This window comes from Caloenas nicobarica, chromosome 1, assembly GCF_036013445.1.
Source record: "Caloenas nicobarica isolate bCalNic1 chromosome 1, bCalNic1.hap1, whole genome shotgun sequence".
NCBI classification, from domain to species: Eukaryota; Metazoa; Chordata; class Aves; order Columbiformes; family Columbidae; genus Caloenas; species Caloenas nicobarica.
In genome coordinates this window covers 113,146,860-113,167,432 of record NC_088245.1, presented here as the reverse complement: position 1 = coordinate 113,167,432, position 20,573 = coordinate 113,146,860, and the positions used below count along the sequence as shown (strand labels likewise).

The window sequence follows — 20,573 nt, the reverse complement described above, 5'->3', positions numbered from 1 at the left end:
ATCTTAAAATAATGCTAATAGAAGATGAGTGTCGTCTTAAAAGAAAACAAGTTACAGAAATAAAAATCTAATTTTAAGGCACTCTTCCTGCCCCCAACAGCAAAGGGGAAAAAAAAAAAAAAAAAAGAAAAAAGGGACAAAAAGGGAAAAGTAAGAGAAAAAAGCACAATCTAGGGTTTATATGGCATCTGTATATATACATATATAACTCTACATATGTTTGTTTATATATATGTTGTTGGCAGACATTTTTGTTTAAAGGTATCTCTTCTGTTTTGCTAGGAAATTGGGTGCAGCAATTCCTATGGCAGACACTCAGGCATCTATAGATACACGTGTATGATTATAGATAACCTCAATGTATTAATATGTTATATTGGAATAAGCATATATAGATAACATTATATTAATTATATTCAATTTATGTGTAACCCCTTAATATGACCTCTTTTTGTGACACCCTTTTGGGTATTCATGCAAAGACATCTCAGAAGATATCACAAAATAGCCAAGGTTCATGTTACAGTTCCTTATCTTAACAAATTCTCCTAGAATGATAGAAAAGACAAGCGTGCTGCATAACTTGTCCACCATATTTTATAGCAGTTAGTCATGTTGAAGAAATTGACACAGTCAGGCCACCAAAGCTTAATTTGAAACTTCAGAAGTAGATGTTTTCAGGTGTGTAGGGAGTATGTGGTTTGTGTTTTTCTCTACCGTTGATAATATTTTTGCATTGCTCTGTCTTGACTCCTGTCCCTTGCTTTTTCTGTCTACTCTCTCCTTATTTCTGTCTTATTTTTTGTTCCTGTTTGTGTGCCTGTCTACTTCCCTGCTCTGTTTCCTTTCTGTAGAGTCATACCCTCCATTAGCATATGTTTGCTGGGGATCCTGAAATGAGGTTTTCTCATCCTCTCATTCAACTCCACTTCTTTCTAATCTAGAGTTTTTCTCAAAGTGGCCAAAGTGATGAGAGGCTAGTAGTAGCCAGGCCAGAAGCACTGTTGCAATAGTGTTCCTGCTTCCCAGTACCATTTTCTTTCTCAACTGGTCATCTTGAGTACAAAAGTTGTAGTGAATATAGTGTGCAGGCAGTCATTGCAATAGATAGTGGTTTTTGCACTATTGTCAGTTTTATGGGCTGCTAGCTAAACTTACACAGATCATTTAAATTGAAACTAATGCTAGTTAGTATCTCCTTTTATCTCTACAGGAAAAATGAATACTTTACAGGTATAAATATGCTTTGCAGACATTTTCTTACTGATGCAGAAAAATGTGGAAGTTTTAAGACAGGGTGTGTTACAGATATTATCAGTGTCCTGCCCTGTAATGCTCATCCATATATGTGATTATCAACAAACCAGAAATCTTTGATTCAGTCAGTGTATTCAATATGGAGTATTGTCAAGGTTTGTCAGATAAATGCTCCTGAGAGACTTAACAGAGAAATCGTACTACTCTGGTTATTTTTAACTGTTGTTTACAATACTATTACTGTTAGCCATCACAGAAGTCTGTCAGCGATATTTCAGAAGCAGGAAACCTGATGTTTATATAGTTGATTTAGAACTTTTTTGTCCTCCTCCTGCCTTAAGAATGGCTTAATTCAAATAGCTCAAGTTTTCTTTGGTAGCATAAACAATTAAATCTTATTTTTCAAAGTTTTTGTTAAATCACTCATTCTATTGCTAATTCATTTCATGATTGACTAAAAGGAGTGAATTTAAATTCTGTAGTTTTGCACAGATTCAGCTGACTCTGAGGGGATGGCCAAACTTTTACTTCACTGTGAAATTGTTTGCTGAGCCACCCAAGTAAATCAAATAACAGGTTAAAAATTCAAATGCTGTAATCCTGAATGCCCCAAGTGCAGCAGTAGTGCAGCAGTGTGCCTTTTATGGAAATATCATCAGGCTCAGACAACTAATGTAATTATGTTGGTTTTACTCTGCAAATAGACGATAGTGTCTTTCAGATTGATAGCAACTCATTTATTTAGAGGAAATATTTTTAAGGGGGAGAAGGCCAAATTGAAGTGAGAAGGTGAAGAAAAGTGAGGGGGACGTTTAGGCTGATTATGTGAATAGCCATTTGAACATGTAACAGGTGATTCGTGAGTGTAGTTAACTCTGAAATTTTACAAGTTCTGTGTGGTAAGCCAAAGGACAATTTGGTTCGTGTTTGGGTTTTTTTTAATCACAACTGTTGTTTTCAGACTTTTTGAAACTTCTGGCTTTAGTGAATAATTACTGCTCTGCACTCCTGCAAAATTACGTACAGTGTTTCATTTAGTGGAATTCTCTTGTGGAGGGACTCATTGTTTTTTGACCAGTGTAAATAAATATATCTTGGAACAAAGCCTGCTCTGAATGTCTTGCAAGCAAGTTCAAAGCATAGCAATGAATTTGTGATGTAGGAGCAGGAACTAATGCTGAAAATCACCTCGTGTAGGAGCTATCAAACATCTCTTAGGCTGGAACAGTATTAAGTTCCTGTTGAGCTGGTTGAGATTTGAATTGGTAACCTGCAGATAACTCTCCCTCCATAGCAACACTTAGAGACATTTCTTTTTCAACAAATGTTTATCTCACACTTCTGAGGAGGAGGTTTGCTTTCTGGAACAATTTCTGTATTAAACAATAGTTCAGTATTTTTGAAGTTTGTTAGCTAAGTTTCCCTCTAGTTTAAGCCACAGATTCTAGTAATTGTTAAATCTGGAAACATGAATAACAGACTGTACTTTAAAAAAAATGCTGGACTTTATGATCCATGGATTTGCGGTAGACTTTTTCCCATGCTTTATAGTATATACTCAGTTTCATGTTTTGTTTCCTTTCTGGGTCATTTTGATTCCCAAAATAGGATGTAACAGCCAAAAAATTTTGTATCATTATCAAACTGCCTGTAGCAGGGCCAACACTTAGAATTTATGAATTAGGAAATCTGATAGTGTGCTGGTTCACTGCAGATTTTTTCCAGCCGCAGCCTGTATTTCGCACACATTCAGTCAGTAATCGTAGATCATATATCCTGGTAAGAAAGCCAGTTCATCACCACATAGCTTTCAATACTAATGTGACACTTGAGGAAATCTCAAGATTATCTGTGAGGCGTACAAACTCATTTGTGCTTACAATTTTTACTTTCACTTAGTATTCTGCAGAACTCTTCCGGAAATTAGTACTTGTTGCATAGTAGCATGATTCCTGAACTACCTCATTGCCTTGAAAACTTGCTTCTCTTGTAACTTTGTTCTGTAGCAAGAGCTGCTTCTAGTTCTGTCTTGGAGTGAGAGAAGCATAAATTCCTAATGAAGGGTTCACTAGTATCTGATGCGGCCTTTCAATATACAAAAAGGGCTTGTAAGACAGAGGGAGACTTTTTAACAAGGCCTGTAGTGACAGGACGAGATGCAATGGTTTTAAACTGAAAGGAGTAGGTTTAGATTGGACAAAAAGAAGAAATTTCTTACGGTGGGGGTGGTGAGACACTGGAACAGGCTGCTCAGAGAAGTGGATGCCCCATCATTCGAGGGTCAGGCTGGATGGGGCTTTGAGCCAACCTAGTCTAGTCGAAGGTGTCCCTGCCCATGGCAGGGGGATTGGAACTAGATGATCTTTAAAGAGCGCTTCCAACCCAAACCATTCTGTGATCTACTTGATAGAGGCATTACTGGCCAAGAACCTCTGACCTGCTTGCTAAAATGAGTATCATTGTTCCAGTTAAGTAGTCTTCTCTTTATCATTCAATTTTTAATATCTCCTGTACCATGTAGCTATTGAAAGTAAATTCTATTTCATGGAGATTTGACTGGTGTATAGGGTAGAGATTAATTTCACTCCTTTTGCTTCCATGGCAGTGGAATAAATAAGGTCTCTTATGGTCAAATGCTAGTCCTACCTTAAGTGACAGAAATTTAATCATGACCAAGGCCATAATGTGCGACTTGCTTTGAAAAATGTTAGTTCATTGTAGAGCAATACTTTTGATTACTTTTCCACCTAGCAACTTGGTGTCTCACTACCTGATGTTTTGGTTGAATCTGTGTAAACACTAAGCTGTTTATATTGTTCCCCTGACTTTTTTTTTTATGTCTTCTATCATAGAAGAGCAAGAACAGTGATTAGTTAACACTAGTCCATTTAGATGAGGATGGCAGCTTGTAATGAAAGGGAGAAAAATCAAAGCAAATGCCAAAGCACACAAAGAAATACAAAATACATGCCTAAGCGGGAACAATGATTATGATTTTTGATTTTTAGTAACAGCCTTTATCATTAACATGCTTGCCCACAGACCACAGATGAAACCTTATTATGCTTGAGTCCTCTTTCTAGGCAGAGCTACTGTTGTGTCAAGAATGGATATACTCCATCCAGGTTTCTCTTACCTCAGAATTGCGTATTGCTTTTGTGTGATGAAGACACACCACATTGTATCACAATATCACTCACTTATAGAATCCATGGAAATAGTTTCAAACATGGATAAAGCCAATCATTGCTTAAGGTGAAACTAATGGGAAAAAAAAAAGAGAAGGAATGTCTTAATTTCTTTATACTCCCATTTCATCAATATGAGATAATAGTATTCCTCTCATGCAGGCTTTAATGAATTGGATTCCCTTTCAATACTCCAAGCTTTTCTAGGCCATCAGATGACACATTTGTGTAACTATTGTATGGCTAAATTGACAGAGAGATCAAACCAAGAATTGTCATGTGAGTTTGTATTTCTTTAGCATAAAATAAGAGACCAGTTGGTCAGCAGTATAGCTTGTCAGCTTTATTTTTAGTTTTATTTTGTTGTATACCTCCTTATTGTGCTTCAGTTGCCTTCCTACCATCCAGGAGCTCTATGAATCTGTTGACCTTCTTTTATGCAAGTGAATGAATGTTCCTCATAAGACTGCTTGCCAAAGCATGCAGTTGTGTTTTTAATGAGTTAGACAGTCATTCAGAGCAGTGATGCAAGCATGCTGAGCTCAACTTCATCTCCTTCTCTGGAGACATTCAAAACCCGCCTGGACGCCTTCTTGTGTAGCCTCACCTAGGTGTTCCTGCTCCATCAGGGAGATTGGACTAGATGATCTTTCGAGGTCCCTTCCAATCCCTAACATTCCTTGATTCTGCAACTGCTTTTCTTTTGCTCATTGAACTTTAATATGTCTGTATGAACTGACAAAATATATTTAAATTGTATTGTATGCATCTGTCCTGCTCTGTGAAACAATACAGTCCCAAAACTGTGGGATGTATCAACCTGTAAATAAAAAAGCTTCTGTAACAAATGCTCATTGTGATTTGCAAGGTGGGAGAGTTGTTCTTAGCTATATGAACATGATTGTGAGGAAAAAGCGCTATCTTGGTGCTGTTGTAACAGTTTAGTTTCTTGTAATTCTGAGATTTTTAAGATCCTCCATCTAGCAAATCTTTTTAAAGGTGTCACATTACCATGAAAGTATTTGCCTTCCTTTGCTGCAAGAGCCAAGTCTTAGATGGATTGATGTGAGTGTTCTGACACTTGTGGGATGGGGTGGTTAATTTTTTTTGTTTTGAATGGTTAAATAAATGGAAACCTAGTGTACAAAATTGTTCTCTATTATTCCCAGTATCAGTATAGCATGATGACTTTAAACCATTTGCAGTCAGTTTAATATTCTGCTGCAGGCACCTTTGAATTTAAGCCAACAGTGGTTCCAGAGGCTGCTCAAGTATTAGAGGTGAGATTGCGCGATTGCAGCTGCAGCCAGGTCACGTGCCAGGCATGTTTACAAGGCTATAATTGGGTGCAGATGCCTATTAAATAGTAGGTATATATGGGATGTTAAAACCAGTGTTTTTGCTTAGTTAAGCCTTTGTATGAAGCAACTCAGTTTGAATCATCTTCACATTTCATAGTTTTATACAAGCTTCTTTACGAAAGTGTTGCTATTTAACAGCTTTTCTGCTGTGTGTTTGCGGTCATTGTAGGAAGCATCACAGTGATTACACACCTTAACATCTGCTTGAGTACTGAAATCCTGAAGTGGAAGTGCAATGTGATCAGGTAGTAATGTAGACTTTGGCCAAAATCACGTTTATTTTTTAAAACCCCGGTGTTAGGTAAAAAAACCCAAAAGATACCTTGCCTAATAAAGTGCTTTCTAAATCTGTCGGCTGAGCTAATTCCCTTCTTGTCTTCTCATGTTTTACTATTGACATGCAGCGTATGGAGGGTATTCTAACCTTTGGAAGCATGTAATCAGTGTGTCGGCGGAGATGTAAAAGGTATAATCATATCCGTGATAAAGAGCTGGCTGCGTCTATTCAGTTGATCCGTCATAGCTTTCAGAAATAATTTTTGTAGAGAAGTGTGTTGCATGGACTGTGGGGAAATGACGTGGAGTTTGAAGTTTCAGCTCAGACCTCTTGCTGGTGGTGTACCTTCTGAGCTCAGCTGACAATTAGCTTTTTTACAGTGCCACGTTCACTAACTCCAGAACTGACAGCACTTGGCAAAATCTCAGTCCTGATTTAATGCTGTTCACACAAGAACAGCTTCAGTTCTTTTGTTCTGTCTGCTTCAGATGAAGGTGCATTTTCGTTACAGTTTTACCTGATCAATTGGCTTATCTGTGCTGAAAAGAGGGAGGTGCTATTCCTGGTCCTATATCCCTTTCCCCTTTTCACCTTTTTTCTTCCTTTCCACAGTGATATGATATTCAGTGGGCCATGCATTTTGCAAAGTAAGCTTATTAAACTAGCAAAAAGTGTTTGGTGGTTTTGGTGTGTGTGGTTTTTGTTTGTTTGTTTGGGTTTTTAAAATTGGTTTAGCAGATTGAGTTCAGTTGAGTTTACTGGAGTGGGAAGAAAGATGGAGAAAGCTGTTCAGTCGTCTTTGAGTTGTAACTCACTACAACTGATCTCACTGCTTTTTCATTCTGCCTTATATGCAGTAAATCTTGACATCCTTGGAGGACTGTAGCCAAATCTCTAGATGATTCTAGAGGTGGTGGAAGTTTGCCCACATCTATTCTAGAAGCTAAATTGGCATCTGCCCCCGAAGCAGTCCTTTTTATAGGGTAACTTCATTCAAGAAACTGTAACAAATGTATAATTCACTGAACAGTTTTCAGTTTATGTATGTGTGTATATGTAAATAAGAACTTTGAAATCCTTTCTGAGTATGACAGTTTTTAGGGACTTAACGTGCCCAAGTTTGTTGTTGTTTTGTTTGTTCGTTCCTAAATAATAATAATAAATGTTTTGGACTGGTTGCTGAATTTGAGTGCTGAAGCTGGAGCAGGTGATATTTTACTTCTTTGAGAGGTGGAATGTTTTCACAGTCTTTCTTGAGCCATAGGGTTTAATAAAGATACTTCTAGTAAGTAGCCTATCTTTTAAATGCAGCTGAAATCTTTCTGTTATAGTAGTACAATGAAATAATTTTCACAGTTGGGAAAATAATAGATTATTTGGAGAATCTGTTATACACTGTGCCTGGTAAAGGAGAACACTGTAGTTCAGTACCTGCATGTACTTTTTGGTAGGATTATTTCCATACTATAAGACATTGAATTTAGGAATCTGGAAGTAAGTAGCCATGAAACATGCATGTCCTAATATACGTTATTAATAAGCAACTAATTTTTTTCAATTCTATGTTAAAAAGTTGTGATCAATATAAAACTTTTATTTCGTAAGCACTCTGTGTACTTGAAGTTTGCTGTACATTTTAGCAACATTACTTTGTAGAGCAAGTCTAGTAATGCTAGTTTTCTTGTGCTTTGAGCATGAATGGTCTGTGTTCTTCTGAAAAGCTTTTCAGACTAGAGCAGATTTTTTTTTTTTTCAAAAAGATGGAATAACTTATTCTTGAGACCAACTTTAGCAAAATAAGTAGGAAAAATGCGATGATAAAACTGATAACATGACCAAACTGAGAGAAATGTCTCATGGATTGAAATTAGCTCAAGAAGGAGTATAGATTCATAATATGCACTCACAACTTCTTTCCGTTTAATGAACAAATTTAGAACAAAATATTTAAAATGTCACTCAGATTCAGAACTTATGTTGTACAGCCCATTAGTCTAGCATGGCTTTAAAAACAAAATGACATGTTTTAGTACAGAGATTGCAAATGAGTGTTAAGCTTTAATTATTGTTCTTCATTTAAAGAACGTCATATTTTGATTTTGTACATGATCTCATTTTTATTTACCCTGCCATTTTTGGTGAAAGTAAATTTTTTTACTGATCTAAATCAATGAAACTACATTTTAGATTTTTTTAATCTATTTCTGTTGCCTTGGTTCCTGTCCTCACTCTTCACAGTTCTCCCTCTATTCACTACAGAGAAATAAGTCAAGTTTCTGTTCAGTTGGGTTATTCAGACTGTTATTGCTATTCTGTTTGGCTCAGAACAGGAATAAAGTTCTGAGTAGCATTGGTATCAGTGTTACTCAGAAGATTTATGCCTAAATGCTGGTAACAAATATGAACAGGAATGAGTTGTTGGTTTTGGCAAATTATAATTAAACAGATAATAATTAGGAATTACTGAAATGAGATTGGATTGTGTAACTGTTTATTGGATTTGCTACTTTATATTTACTGCAAATGAGTTTAATGTCTCTAAAGTCAAAGTCACTCTTGCTTGGTGAAGATGTTATGTATGTTCATTTTTCTTTTAGTTTACTGATTTGTGTTAGTATTAATTTTTTTTCCTGTTCTGAAGATTTCACATTAAAAAGCTGATATTGTTTTACTGCTTTGTCCTCCTAAATTTCGTGGTATCTTCCTACTCCAGTTCCTGCAATGTTTAGACAGAATAGAGCATCCAGCTTTGCTAGTTTTCCCTAAATCCTTTTGTACTTCTTGGCTAAAAGCCTGTCAGTCAAGTGTAAGCATTAGAAGGAATTGCTCTATGAGTGCTTAAGTAAAAAAAATTTCTACTACATTTATGAATCTGAAGGCCAAAATTTATCTTCAACACATTGATCAAACGAAGATGAACAAGGAGGGAAAAAATAGATTAATTTATGGATGTTGAGTTGAGTTCATGTGAATTCCATTCAATAAATCCACTTTTTATCTGTAGTTGTTAGCATACATTTGATTAAAAGTCAGGATGACGAAATTTAAGAATTATATTTGCGTAGTATTCAGAGGAAAGATTGAGGTTCTTTACCAGACTGTACTTAAATCCATCTGTGTTTTATCATCCTTGTAATCTAAAGATTTAAATAATCTTTTAATACAAAAGAATTTCTGTAAAACATAGAGAATCAGGATGTCTTTGAGGTGTTGCTTTTATAAACTGATCTGTTTATTGTTGTGGTTTTTCTTGTGTGTTTTTTTTTTTCCTTCTTATCCTTCAAGGCCCAACTGTTATTATAAAACTCTTAATTAACTTTAAATTGGTGAGACCTGAGAAACTGTCTTCCAGGTAACCTATTTTCTGGAAATTCACTCAGGAATTATTTTAGTTGCTGCAGATATTGCATTAGTGCACACCAGTACATAATTTATAAACTTCCAGGTAGTATGTATTGACCTAACTTATTTTTCAATTGGATCTCGTTACTGATGATTCATGTATCTTCATTTTAGATGACTTAGTGCTTCAAAAACAACAGTAGTAAAATGGATTTCCTTCTTTATATATTTGAACACATCTGTGGAAAATACCAAGACTACAGTAATTCTGAATTTTTAATTCATTTTTTCAGAAAAGAGGCATCAGTTGATTGATGGAAGTATTGGCTATTTTTTTAACTTGCAAAGTACACAAATGGATTAAGGAAAGAAGATTAAATTTAAGATGCTGTTTTCCTGGACATATACTTCGGACATGTGGAAGGTGTGAAAAAACTGATTAGTGTATTTATTTAGGACTTGAGTCATGCTTTGCATAATCCCCAAGATTCACTAGTGGCTCTTGAGGTCTCCTCTGTGTGTTAACACAGCGGGACCAATTCTACAACAATATCCTTTGGTTTTGCTATCAGAATGGCTGTGTATGTAGCCATATTAATTTATTCCAGCTTCATGAAATACTTTTCAACTAAAGTTTGGGTATCAACGCATTTTTGAAAGTTACAGATGAAGTGGCTTGCTTTCATTGTGACTGTGGGTTGGTTTTTGATGTGTTCTGCTCTGTGAACTTTCAATAATTATAAGGCTGGTAGTGTAGTGCACCTCTGCATGTCCCTTAGCCTGTGCATGCTATGAAAGAAAGCAGCTTTGAGGGGTTGTTTTACTAGTCTCTTGTGACTCAGCAGATCCTCTTGTTGTCGAAGTAGCTGTGTAGTCTGCACTGTGAAATAAACTCTTATCCCTCTCAACAACTTGCTTCTCCACCTGCCTGGTGCTGTGGAGCAACAGGGGAAGCAAGTATTGTATTCTGGACAGTTTGTGCCTGCTTAGAGTGGAAAATGTGCAGTCAGTTGTAGGCAAGTCAAGCAGAAGAAACAGGACAAAATGATGGGCTCCTAGATGTGGCGGCAGTGAATTTTGTGGTATTGGCTGAAAAATAACAAAATTCCACAGTAGTGTAGCCATGGAATCCAAAGAATTCTGAACGAGTGTGTGTTCATGCTTCTCAAGACAGTTATTTTGGGTTTTCTGTAGAATTTTCAAGGCTATCTGTGTGACTGTAAAGGATAGAAGCTTCAACTCCTCAAAACGAGAATGGAAATTTGTTATCCACTATTTGTGTTTAGAAGAGAACTCTGTGATAAAATTAACAGGTGGCCCTTAACACTCAAAGTACACCTCTGCTCACCAGACATATTCAGGAAGTGATACAAAAACATCAAAGAAATTATTAGTTTGGATTATTTTGAAAGTGTTATAGAAAAATATTGTACGTGTTGATGATGAATCCCCAGTCTGCTCACCCATCTTAAATTTGAATTTTCATTTGAAGAGAGAAGTGATGCAAGGGCTCTTGTTCATGCAAATGAAATTCTTAAAATTATTATCTTCTATTTCAGGTGCTGTCATTGTTATTCCACAGATGTTTTAGCTGCAATTTATTCTGATAGGGCACTCTTCCGTTACTGTACTTCATCCTGTCTCCTGGGCAAAGGAGAGTTCTCTGGAAACACATGGAGCTTGATTGCTGTCAGGTTTTCTTCGAGAGTTCTTGTGGTAGTGTGTCTTCCAGAGTATGGTATTTGCTTGCCATTTACAAAAAATAAGTTTTATTAAAGATCCTCTACTGTGAGTGTAGATACAGAGTTTCAGCTGACTCTTGTAGTCAGTAGTAACTCGTTTCCTTTTAAAATAAAAGGGGTCTGCAGAATTACTGCGGTGCACAGAACTGTGTTGTGATTATATGATGTAAATTTATGGTATTTCTTAAATCACAGCAGGATAATTCACATATTTCACTGCTCTTTAAATTTGCTTCATTCATATTGAGAAAGAGTATGATGTGACAGATGTAATACTGGATACTAGAACATATCAGATATGACAGAGAGCAACCCTTCCAGTAAGCATATGTGTTACTTAATGAACGCTAATGTCAGTTAAGAGCTGTCCACATATTAATACAAGGTAGCCAGACAGTGGAGTGGACTTAACTTTTGTTTTCGTGGTGGTAGTAGTTGTTGTTTTGCCCCTTTCGGAGAAAGGAAGTACTATTTAGAATTTATTTGTGCATAAAGGCATGCATATGTTTGTGCTGATCTGTTGTACTGCTCTAGACTGCTATTAGAAGTTGAGCTAACAAATGAAAAGCTGACTGGAATACCTATACTGTGTGCCACCCACAATTGCACTGAGGTTGAGACAAGCATGATATTAGCTTGGGGTTTTGAGTAGCTAGCATGTTACTTGAACACCAGCTCTGCTGGTGTCTGACTTTCCTTTCTGTTTTTGAACACAGCACTACATTCTCTGTTGTTAAGAAGTCAACTGAGTAGTAATGTTGGAAAGGCTTTCGAAGCTTAGCAGTAATAGATGTGTTACAGGGGCTATGTTGTATACCATCTTCATGCAAAGTCATTGTGAATCTTTACTTAGACTTCAGCTACCTTTTGATTACTGCTGCGACCATGCACCACAAGTGAGAAAAGCATTTGTTGTCTCAGACTGTATTTGCCTTCTAGTAGTCCTTGGGTACTGAAGTTCAGATAGAGTCTTTGTTGAATACAGAAATTCTGAAATAGAAAGTGTGTTTTTAGTCACTAATCATGTTATCGTGAATGTAATAGGTGCTTTACAAAATTCTTAAATAGATGCTTATCATAATCCTAAAAAGGACTATTTAAATTCTGTTTAACTCTTGTTGCGTTTCACAAAAATTGCTTCCAACTTCTTGGATTTGTAGTGATGTAAAGAGGAAACAGTTGAAGCCGTTTTTATTAGAGGAATATTTTTGGGTAATTGTGCTACTTAGTTTTCCAGCCTGTTATTTCTAGCATGTTGTAAATAACAAAGACATGAATGCTTTGTGATAACTTCAGACTTTTCTACAAATTCTTCAGAATTTCACTGGGAGTAAATACATAACAGTTCAGTTTTATGCAGGTTATGCCTATGTGGTACCACAATGGGTCTGAACTAGCACATTCCAGTGAAATGTCATGTAGACATACCTGTGATATGTTAATATTTTAATATTAGAATCTGAGACACGATGATTCTAATTCTTGTGTTTAAGCCATTGTCTCTCTTGATATCTAGATCTAAAAATGTAATATAGCAATTCTTTTACACACGCAGCTGAGGAAGAAGGAAAAGCTGTGGTGGCTTAAGAGATAATTGATTGTGTTTTCTTTTTTTACAGAAAATGCCAGAAGCCTCAGAAGACCATAATCATTGGAAGGCCTGTTGACTTCCATTTTTTGGTAATCTGGAACATCATCAATCTGGCATGGCGCAGGGTAGTCAACAACTCGACGTGCAGGTACTCCATGATCTCCGACAACGTTTCCCTGAGATACCTGAAGGGGTGGTATCTCAGTGCATGCTTCAGGTATGGTGAAGAGTTTCTAAGAGTCTGTGTATTTTATTTTTGTAGTATGAAAATTCTTTTTAGTAGTACATGGAGCTTGGTTTTTAATTCTTCATATTTTATTTTGAAAGGGTGGAAGACTCCACTACTTACATTTTTGTCCTGTCTTTTATATGCAGAGGTTCTATTATTCTTCAGTTATGTTTATGGGTGTGTTTCCACTAACTATTCTTCCTTGTCTCTGCAACCTGTGACTGTATGCATACAAGGAACAAGGCTAATGGTATGTTTTCTGATAATGGCTATATAAATAACATACATATATTGGAGGAGATCTTAGCAAACAGTGACTCATTCTTCCAAGCTAAGGAACAAGCCTTAGCTAGGAATCTAAAGGTAAAAAAACCCATGAAATCTTTTTGCCACCACTGTCCAAAGGTTTCATTTTACTTCTCTGTTTCCAAGTCAGGTGGCTGTTCTTTTTTCAGAGTCATGTTTCATTTTTCAAAGTTGTGGTCATCTGGGAATACCTTCTGTTGATGGCAAGATTCAGGAGTGGAATAGAAACATGTAAGGTCTGGTTTGGCCTTGTGTGGCTGTGGCTAAGGTGGAACCTAATGTGATAAACTGCTGTATATGAAAGTAATGCAGCAGTGTTTGCATCTTACCTGTCCCTGGCAGAAGAGTAGGTTTACTTATAACTGCAGCTTTAATTTTTGCATTGCATGTTTTCTAAACCATACAAATACAAATGAATTGCTTGCAGACAAATCTAAAGTGGGGGAAGCCCTGCAATGTAAAGCTGTACTTACTCTGATGGTCATCTCTTCTGTACTGCTAAGTACGTGATCCTTTTGATGAACTCTGTTTAAGTCATAAACATCTTTCAACTGATAAAGTTAAAGAACTTCTAAACATATGGTGTTCAATATCTATAATGTAGTGTTCTGGGTAGCTAGTTAACATTACATTGCAAATGTCTGTCATTTTTTTAAGTGTAGAATTTGTTTCCAAACCCACTCTATATTTGTTTTAACATACATGAGCTGGTTTCCATTAACCTTTTGCAATACATGCTCTAGATTTAAAACAATGTGAATTTTTGACTTATCAAAAAATGAGTGTCCTTTGAAATGGTAAATATATTTCATACCATGAGAAATCAGATTAGGGCCTGTCCTATCTACATTCTCTCCACTCTGATGAAGTGATGTAAGGAAGCTGAGGATTCTCTACATGAAGTCCTGTTTAGATGGCAAGTGGCTGATGGTAGTGGTTAACTTTTTTTGAGACTGCTGTCTTGGCACTGTCGTGCTGGTTATTAATACAAGGTCTGGTTCCCACGTGTTCTGGTTTTAAATTTTTCTGTGATACATCTGGATATTTCCATTGGTGACAGGGGTCTGGAAGGGGAGCTTGACATGAAGAGGAAGTAGTCAGGGGGAGGATCCACAGAATGAGAGCTATATGTAATTAAATGGTGGACTTTTCTGTTATGTTCAGTGGTAAGTCTTCATCTGAGAAGATGCTGAACATGTGTGTTCATCTGATAGTGAAATCATATGAAAGTTCAGGAAAGTCATCTTCAATGTAGTATTAAGACCAACTAGGTATCAGTCCTTTGAAAAAGAAATGTAATGGTGACTTTTCAACCAATGGATAGGTTGTTAAATATTGTATTGCAAGGCCACATGAATATTAATATGTACACAAACTCTATATAGTGATAGCGTTTAAAATAGAAGTGAAACCATTATTAATGTGTATTCTTTAGAATGGTAATTTTAGCATACTAAGGAAGGTGGGAGTGTATGCGTATATGTATAGATAAATATGTACACACTTCTTCTGGTGGGAGTTGCTGTATATCGCGACGGATATCAGTCTTGGATCACATGTGACAAAGTTAGGGTGCTGAGGGCCAGATGTAGTTGAACTTAAAGTGAATTTTCCTCTACTGTTTAAATTTAAAACTGAACCACCACTGGTACAGGCTGTTGTACGAGAAACTGACGAGTAGCAAAAATAAATCCACAATCTGGAATGCTTTCTAGTGACTTTACTCTTTTGGAAAAGCTGTCATTTGTGTCGTTCTCTTAACAAGACTAGATTAAGCTAAAATGAGTGGAGAGGACAAGAAGGGAAAGAGAGTTCCCCATTACACTTCTGATGTGATTCATAATTTATTGCCTGTATAGTTTCAGCTGCTGGCACCACAGAAGAAATCAAACATTTACAGAGGTTATTTGGTTTCCTCACTGATAATTGTCATGGCTTAACCCCAGCTGGCACCTAAGTCTCACGCAGCCACTCACTCCCCCCAGTGGGGGGGATGGGAGAATCAGCAGAGTAAAAGTGAGAAAACTCATGGGTTGAGATAAAGTAAAGCAAAAGCCACACACAAAAGCAAAGCAAAACAAGAGATTCATTCACTGCTTCCCATTGGTAGGCAAGTGTTCAGCTATCTCCAGGAAAGCCGAGCTCCATCATGCCTGATGGTGACTTGGGAAGACAAACTCCATAACTCTGAATATTTCCCCCTTCCTTCTTCCTCCAGCTTTATGTACTGAGCATGACATCCTAGGATATTAAATATCTCTTTGGCCAATTTGAGGTCAGCTGTCCTAGCTGTGTCTCCTCCCAACCTTTTGTGCACTCCCTGCCTTTTCATTGGCAGGCCAGTATAAGAAGCTGAAAAGTCCTTGACTGCTTAGCAACTACTACAACATCAGTGTGTTATCAACATTATTCTCATACTAAATCCCAAACATGGCACTATACCAGCTACTGGGAAAAAAATTCACTCTATCCCAGCCGAAACAAGGACACATATGAATACACCTCTTCTTAGCTTTGAACCTGAAATTCTTAAAGGCAGTTGAAATTATGTTAGAACTATAAGGTACTTTATGGAACTGCCAGTACTTTTTCAAGCAATATTTATTCTGACTTCATTTTTAAGGCACTAAATTCTGTTCTACCAAGAGATGCCAGCTTTAAATGTTGGGCGTTTAAACTTTCAGGTAAAGAGAAATACTCAAGTAAACAGTAAAATAAAGGTGAAAACAGTTAATACTCAGCTAAAAATGAAAATGTCATCTGCATTTTTGTTTTGATTTTCCAGAGTTTGCAACTTGAATCTAGTTTGATTTGATTTGTATTGTTATTAGGATTAGTTAATTGTACGTACCTGTTCCTTACAGAAGATGCCAAGAGTTCTAACCGTTGCTTTCCCCAAAACTGGACATGGTTTTTTAATATGCCATATTGTAGCTAGTGTTACCATAGCATTTTGTAGGATGCAATGGGAGCTATGTACTACTTGCATACTATGACTTAGTAGGTATTACCTTTATTTCAAAATTCGTGTCTATGAAATATTATCCCCTGTTGCGTTCAAGATAGGCTCGATTACAGCTTCAGTTGAGTGCTTGTTGAATGCTGAGCAGTGCCTTTTTCTTTTGCTATTTGACAATAACAGGTGTTCATTCTTATTCCTAGAACAACAACAACCTAGATGCCTGTTGTCGAGCCCTCGCACAGGAGAGCAACAAATACTTATACATGGAGTACCATAGCCCTGATGACACCAGAATGAATAGAAATAGCCTTTTGCACATTAATCTGGGTATTCATCCTCATACCAGCTATCATGCAGGGGATGGAGCTCAACTTAATGGTGGTCGTACACTGGTACATAGTTCAAGTGATGGACATATTGATCCACAACGCACAGCAGGTAAACAGCTGATATGCTTAGTTCAAGAACCACATTCTGCTCCCGCTGTTGTGGCAGCTTCTCCTAGTTACAATCCATTTTTCATGAATGACCAGAACAGAAATGCAGCTACTCCTCCTCCACAGCCACCTCCACAGCCATCTTCCATACAACCAGGAATGAACACGTCTGCTATGCAAGGCCCTCCTCCTACGTATATGCACATACCTCGGTACAGTACAAATCCCATTACTGTTACAGTATCACAAAACCTCCCCTCTGGACAGAGTGTACCCAGAGCTCTACAAATTCTTCCACAGATTCCAAGCAATCTTTATGGGACTCCTGGCTCTATTTATATAAGACAAACATCTCAAAGTTCTTCAGGACGACAGACTCCTCAGAATACACAGTGGCATTCATCGCCACAGGGCCCAGTTCCACATTATACTCCCCGTCCTCTACCTGTTTATCCCCATCAACAGAACTACCAACCTTCTCAGTATTCTCCTAAACAACCACAGATCCCTCAGTCAGCTTTTCGATCACCACCGGCATCCCAGTGTCCTTCTCCCTTCGGCTCTCCTCAACACCAAGTTCAGTCTCCTCAGCTGGGTCATCAGAGTTCACATGTTTTCATGCCTCCTAGTCCTTCAACTGTCCCACCCCATCCATATCAACAAGCATCCCAGACCGCTTTTCAAAAACAAGGTGGTCACTCTGTATCGTATCTTCCTCCTTTTGCTGGACCTAGTTTATCCAAAGGTTCCATGAATAAAATAGAAATTACAGTTGAGCCACCACAAAGACCTGGGTCTGCAATGAACAGAAGTCCTTCACCAATAAGTAATCAACCATCTCAACGAAACCAGCACCAGCTGTATGCAGCCACTACTCCTCCTTCAAGCTCTCCATCAAGAGGTATGTCGGGTCAACCCAAACCTCCGTTTAGTGTTAATCCAGTATATATTACCTACACTCAACCAACTGGACCTACAAGTGCGCCAACACAGTCTCCTCGGGTAATGGTATCTCAACCAAACCCAACCATTTTTAAAATCACAGTAGGTCGAGCGCCAACTGAGAATCTTTTAAATTTAGTGGACCAAGAAGAGCGTTCTGCAGCACCAGAACCTATTCAGCCTATTTCTGTAATCCCAGGATCTGGAGGAGAAAAAGGAAGCCATAAGTATCAGAGAAGTTCTAGTTCTGGATCAGATGATTATGCTTACACTCAAGGTAAATGTTTCATTCTGCAAATTGTATTATTGCAAAATGTTTTTCGGCTTGGTTTTGCTACTTACTAAGTGAGAGTTTTTGAACCTGTACAGAGAAGAATAGAAATTACCCCCAAAATCATCTAATCATAGAGTTTATGATTTGTGTAAAAAAAAAAAAAAAATTGCTGTATTTCAGTCTTAATACATAAAGAATTTCTGAGATTCTTAAAGTTGCTATGCTTTTGATATTAGGGGAATTTCTTAAAAGAAAACACTGGAGCTAATGAGAGTAAGTGGTTTGTTCATATACTGTGTATCTGGTTTGTAAGTTCTGCGTTGAAGAACTGTGTCATAAATTTACATGTGGATTTTCTTATTTTTTGTGTTTGTTCTGTACTTGGGTACTTTATAAAACCTGATGCACTAACTTCTGCAGGGAATTTGAATCCAATTTATTTGGTTTAGATAGAAGAATATTAAGTGAAATCAGAGAGGTGGGATTGCAGCTAAAATTACTTCACATGTCAATGCAAATGATATTTTTGTTTTGAAAGGTTAGTCTAAACGAAGAATTAAGTTATTTAGTTTAAAAAAAAAAAAAGGTGAAATCTAACCTTTAGCTGAAAACTGCTTTTCTCAGAGTAATCTGCTTTATAGATCTGAAACATTTAAAGTTTAGCAAATGAATCAGTCTGTAAGCATTCAAACCAATCATTTGGAGTAATGACAGAAAGATAATCAGCAGCAATTATTTTAAAAGTGTGCCTTGTTTCTGCATTTGTGTTTCAAAACGAGAGTATTCCTCCATTACTCCTTCTAGCATTCCTTTCACTTTAGAGCGATGAAATAATGGTTATAATGCTGCGTTTTAGTTCTTGATGTCTTATTTCATCTTGTGCCTTTTGAGCTATTCTAACTCATCAACAAAGAGCTGTTCTGTACGTGATAGACCTAATTAGAAATGTTATTTAGAGAGAATGAACACTAGTAGGTCTGTAGCTCCTAGGCCATATGCTTTATTTGGTGGTGTTCCTATTACCACTTCATTAGAGGTTGTCAATTACGTGATAAAAATTTAAGTAGCTTCACAAAACAAAAACATATTCTGAATTGTAAAAATCTGGTTTTGCCTTTTGACTAGATTTGTGTATTTGGAAAACAAAACAGGTAAAACTAGTTAGTGTGTGCTTTTCGGGGCATATACTTTTGTGGCAATGCCTACCACAGCTGGGACTTTATGATAGCCTTTGGTATTGCCACACTCTGAAATAAATCATAGAAGAATAAATGTTATATGATTTACTACCACAAAGGAGTCCTGAAGAAGAGTATATTTAACAGCTTAATAGAGGGAACAAGTTTATTCAATTTTCTTTTGAATATGAACCATTGTGAAAAGCATCACGAAGAATCCATTCTGGTGTCTATATTTCCACTGTTTCTTTGTAGTGTGAGTCAGGTTTGAGTTGAACTAGACTATAATGCAAAGCTATATAATGTAGTCATATCAGATGTTAAGTTGGAGGAGTCACACAAAGACAAGATTTGATAGTCATAGTGGAAAATCATACAGCCTGGTATCTGTACTCTTGTGTTTTGGTTTGTTTTTTAATTTTGTGATCTCTTAAACTCTACTTGAATGACTTCCGCTACTTCAAAAAGAAGAGAACCATTTTGTTTAATACTACTGGTGACTGTATTCAGATGTGTTCAACTCTAGGGCCCTTAACATAAACAGGACCCAGACCTGTTGAAGCAAGTGCAGAGGAGGCCACAAAGATGATCAGAGCACTGGAGCACCTCCCTGGTGAAGACAGGCTGAGAGAATTGAGGTTGTTCAGTCCGGAGAACAGAAGGCTCTGGGGAGACCTTATAGCAGCCTTCCAGTACCTGAAGGGGACCTACGAGAGAGCTGGAGAGAGACTTTTTACAAGGGCATATAGTGACAGGACAAGGGGTAATGGCTTTGAACTGAAAGAGAATAGAATTAGATTAGATATAAGGAAGAAATTCTTTACTGTGAGGGCGGTGAGGCGCTGGCACAGGCTGCCCAGAGGAGCAGTGGATGCCCCGTCCCTGGAAGTGTTGAAGGCCAGGTTGGATGGGGCTTTGAGCAACCTGGTCTAGCGGAAGGTGTCCCTGCCCGTGGCAAGGGGGGGTTGGAACTAGATGATCTTTAAGGTCCTTTCCAACACAAACCGTTCTATGATTCTATTATTATAAAAACATCTGATGTTATTCTTGGATAAGATTTTCAGTGTTTATTCTTTGGCGGTGGATTGGTGGATCCAAACAAAATCCAAAGTATCATGCTACATTTTTGCACAGAATACTGACATCTGATAAAAAAACATTGTCATTTTTATGCTTCTGACATTTTGGTGGGTTTTTTTGGTCCTCTCCCAGTAAGCTGTATCATATTTTTGCTTATTTTTTTAATTCTTTTTTTTTGCTAGCATGCAAATATTCTTGACATATTATGTGGTTGTTCTCTGCCTGTGTTGGATAGGGGTGAAGAAAAGAACAGGTGCTGGTTGGTGCCTTGTATGAAATAGCATTTTGCATATTCTACAGCATCTTCATACACTTGAACAGTTCGCTGAAACATTGTTATATGAGCAGCATGCTCATCTGAATACCCACAGCAAATTTCTCCTATTTTTCTCTGTCCTAGTAGACTT

At 37.2% G+C, this 20,573-nt stretch overlaps 1 protein-coding gene across 2 annotated transcripts in view; it reads left to right on the top strand.

Annotated features, from left to right (window-relative positions):
• Positions 1-20,573, top strand: part of TAB3 (TGF-beta activated kinase 1 (MAP3K7) binding protein 3) — a 50,000-nt gene that overhangs the window by 14,942 nt on the left and 14,485 nt on the right. Inside the window, exons 2-4 of one of the 2 annotated variants that reach the window (XM_065654171.1) lie at positions 12,787-12,975; positions 16,456-17,593; positions 17,738-17,911. In XM_065654171.1, the coding sequence (XP_065510243.1) occupies positions 12,874-12,975; positions 16,456-17,593; positions 17,738-17,911 (1,414 nt within the window). In that variant the 5' untranslated portion in view covers positions 12,787-12,873. Of the gene's footprint in view, positions 1-12,786; positions 12,976-16,455; positions 17,912-20,573 lie in introns of both variants that reach the window. The other variant, XM_065654163.1, reaches the window with a different exon arrangement.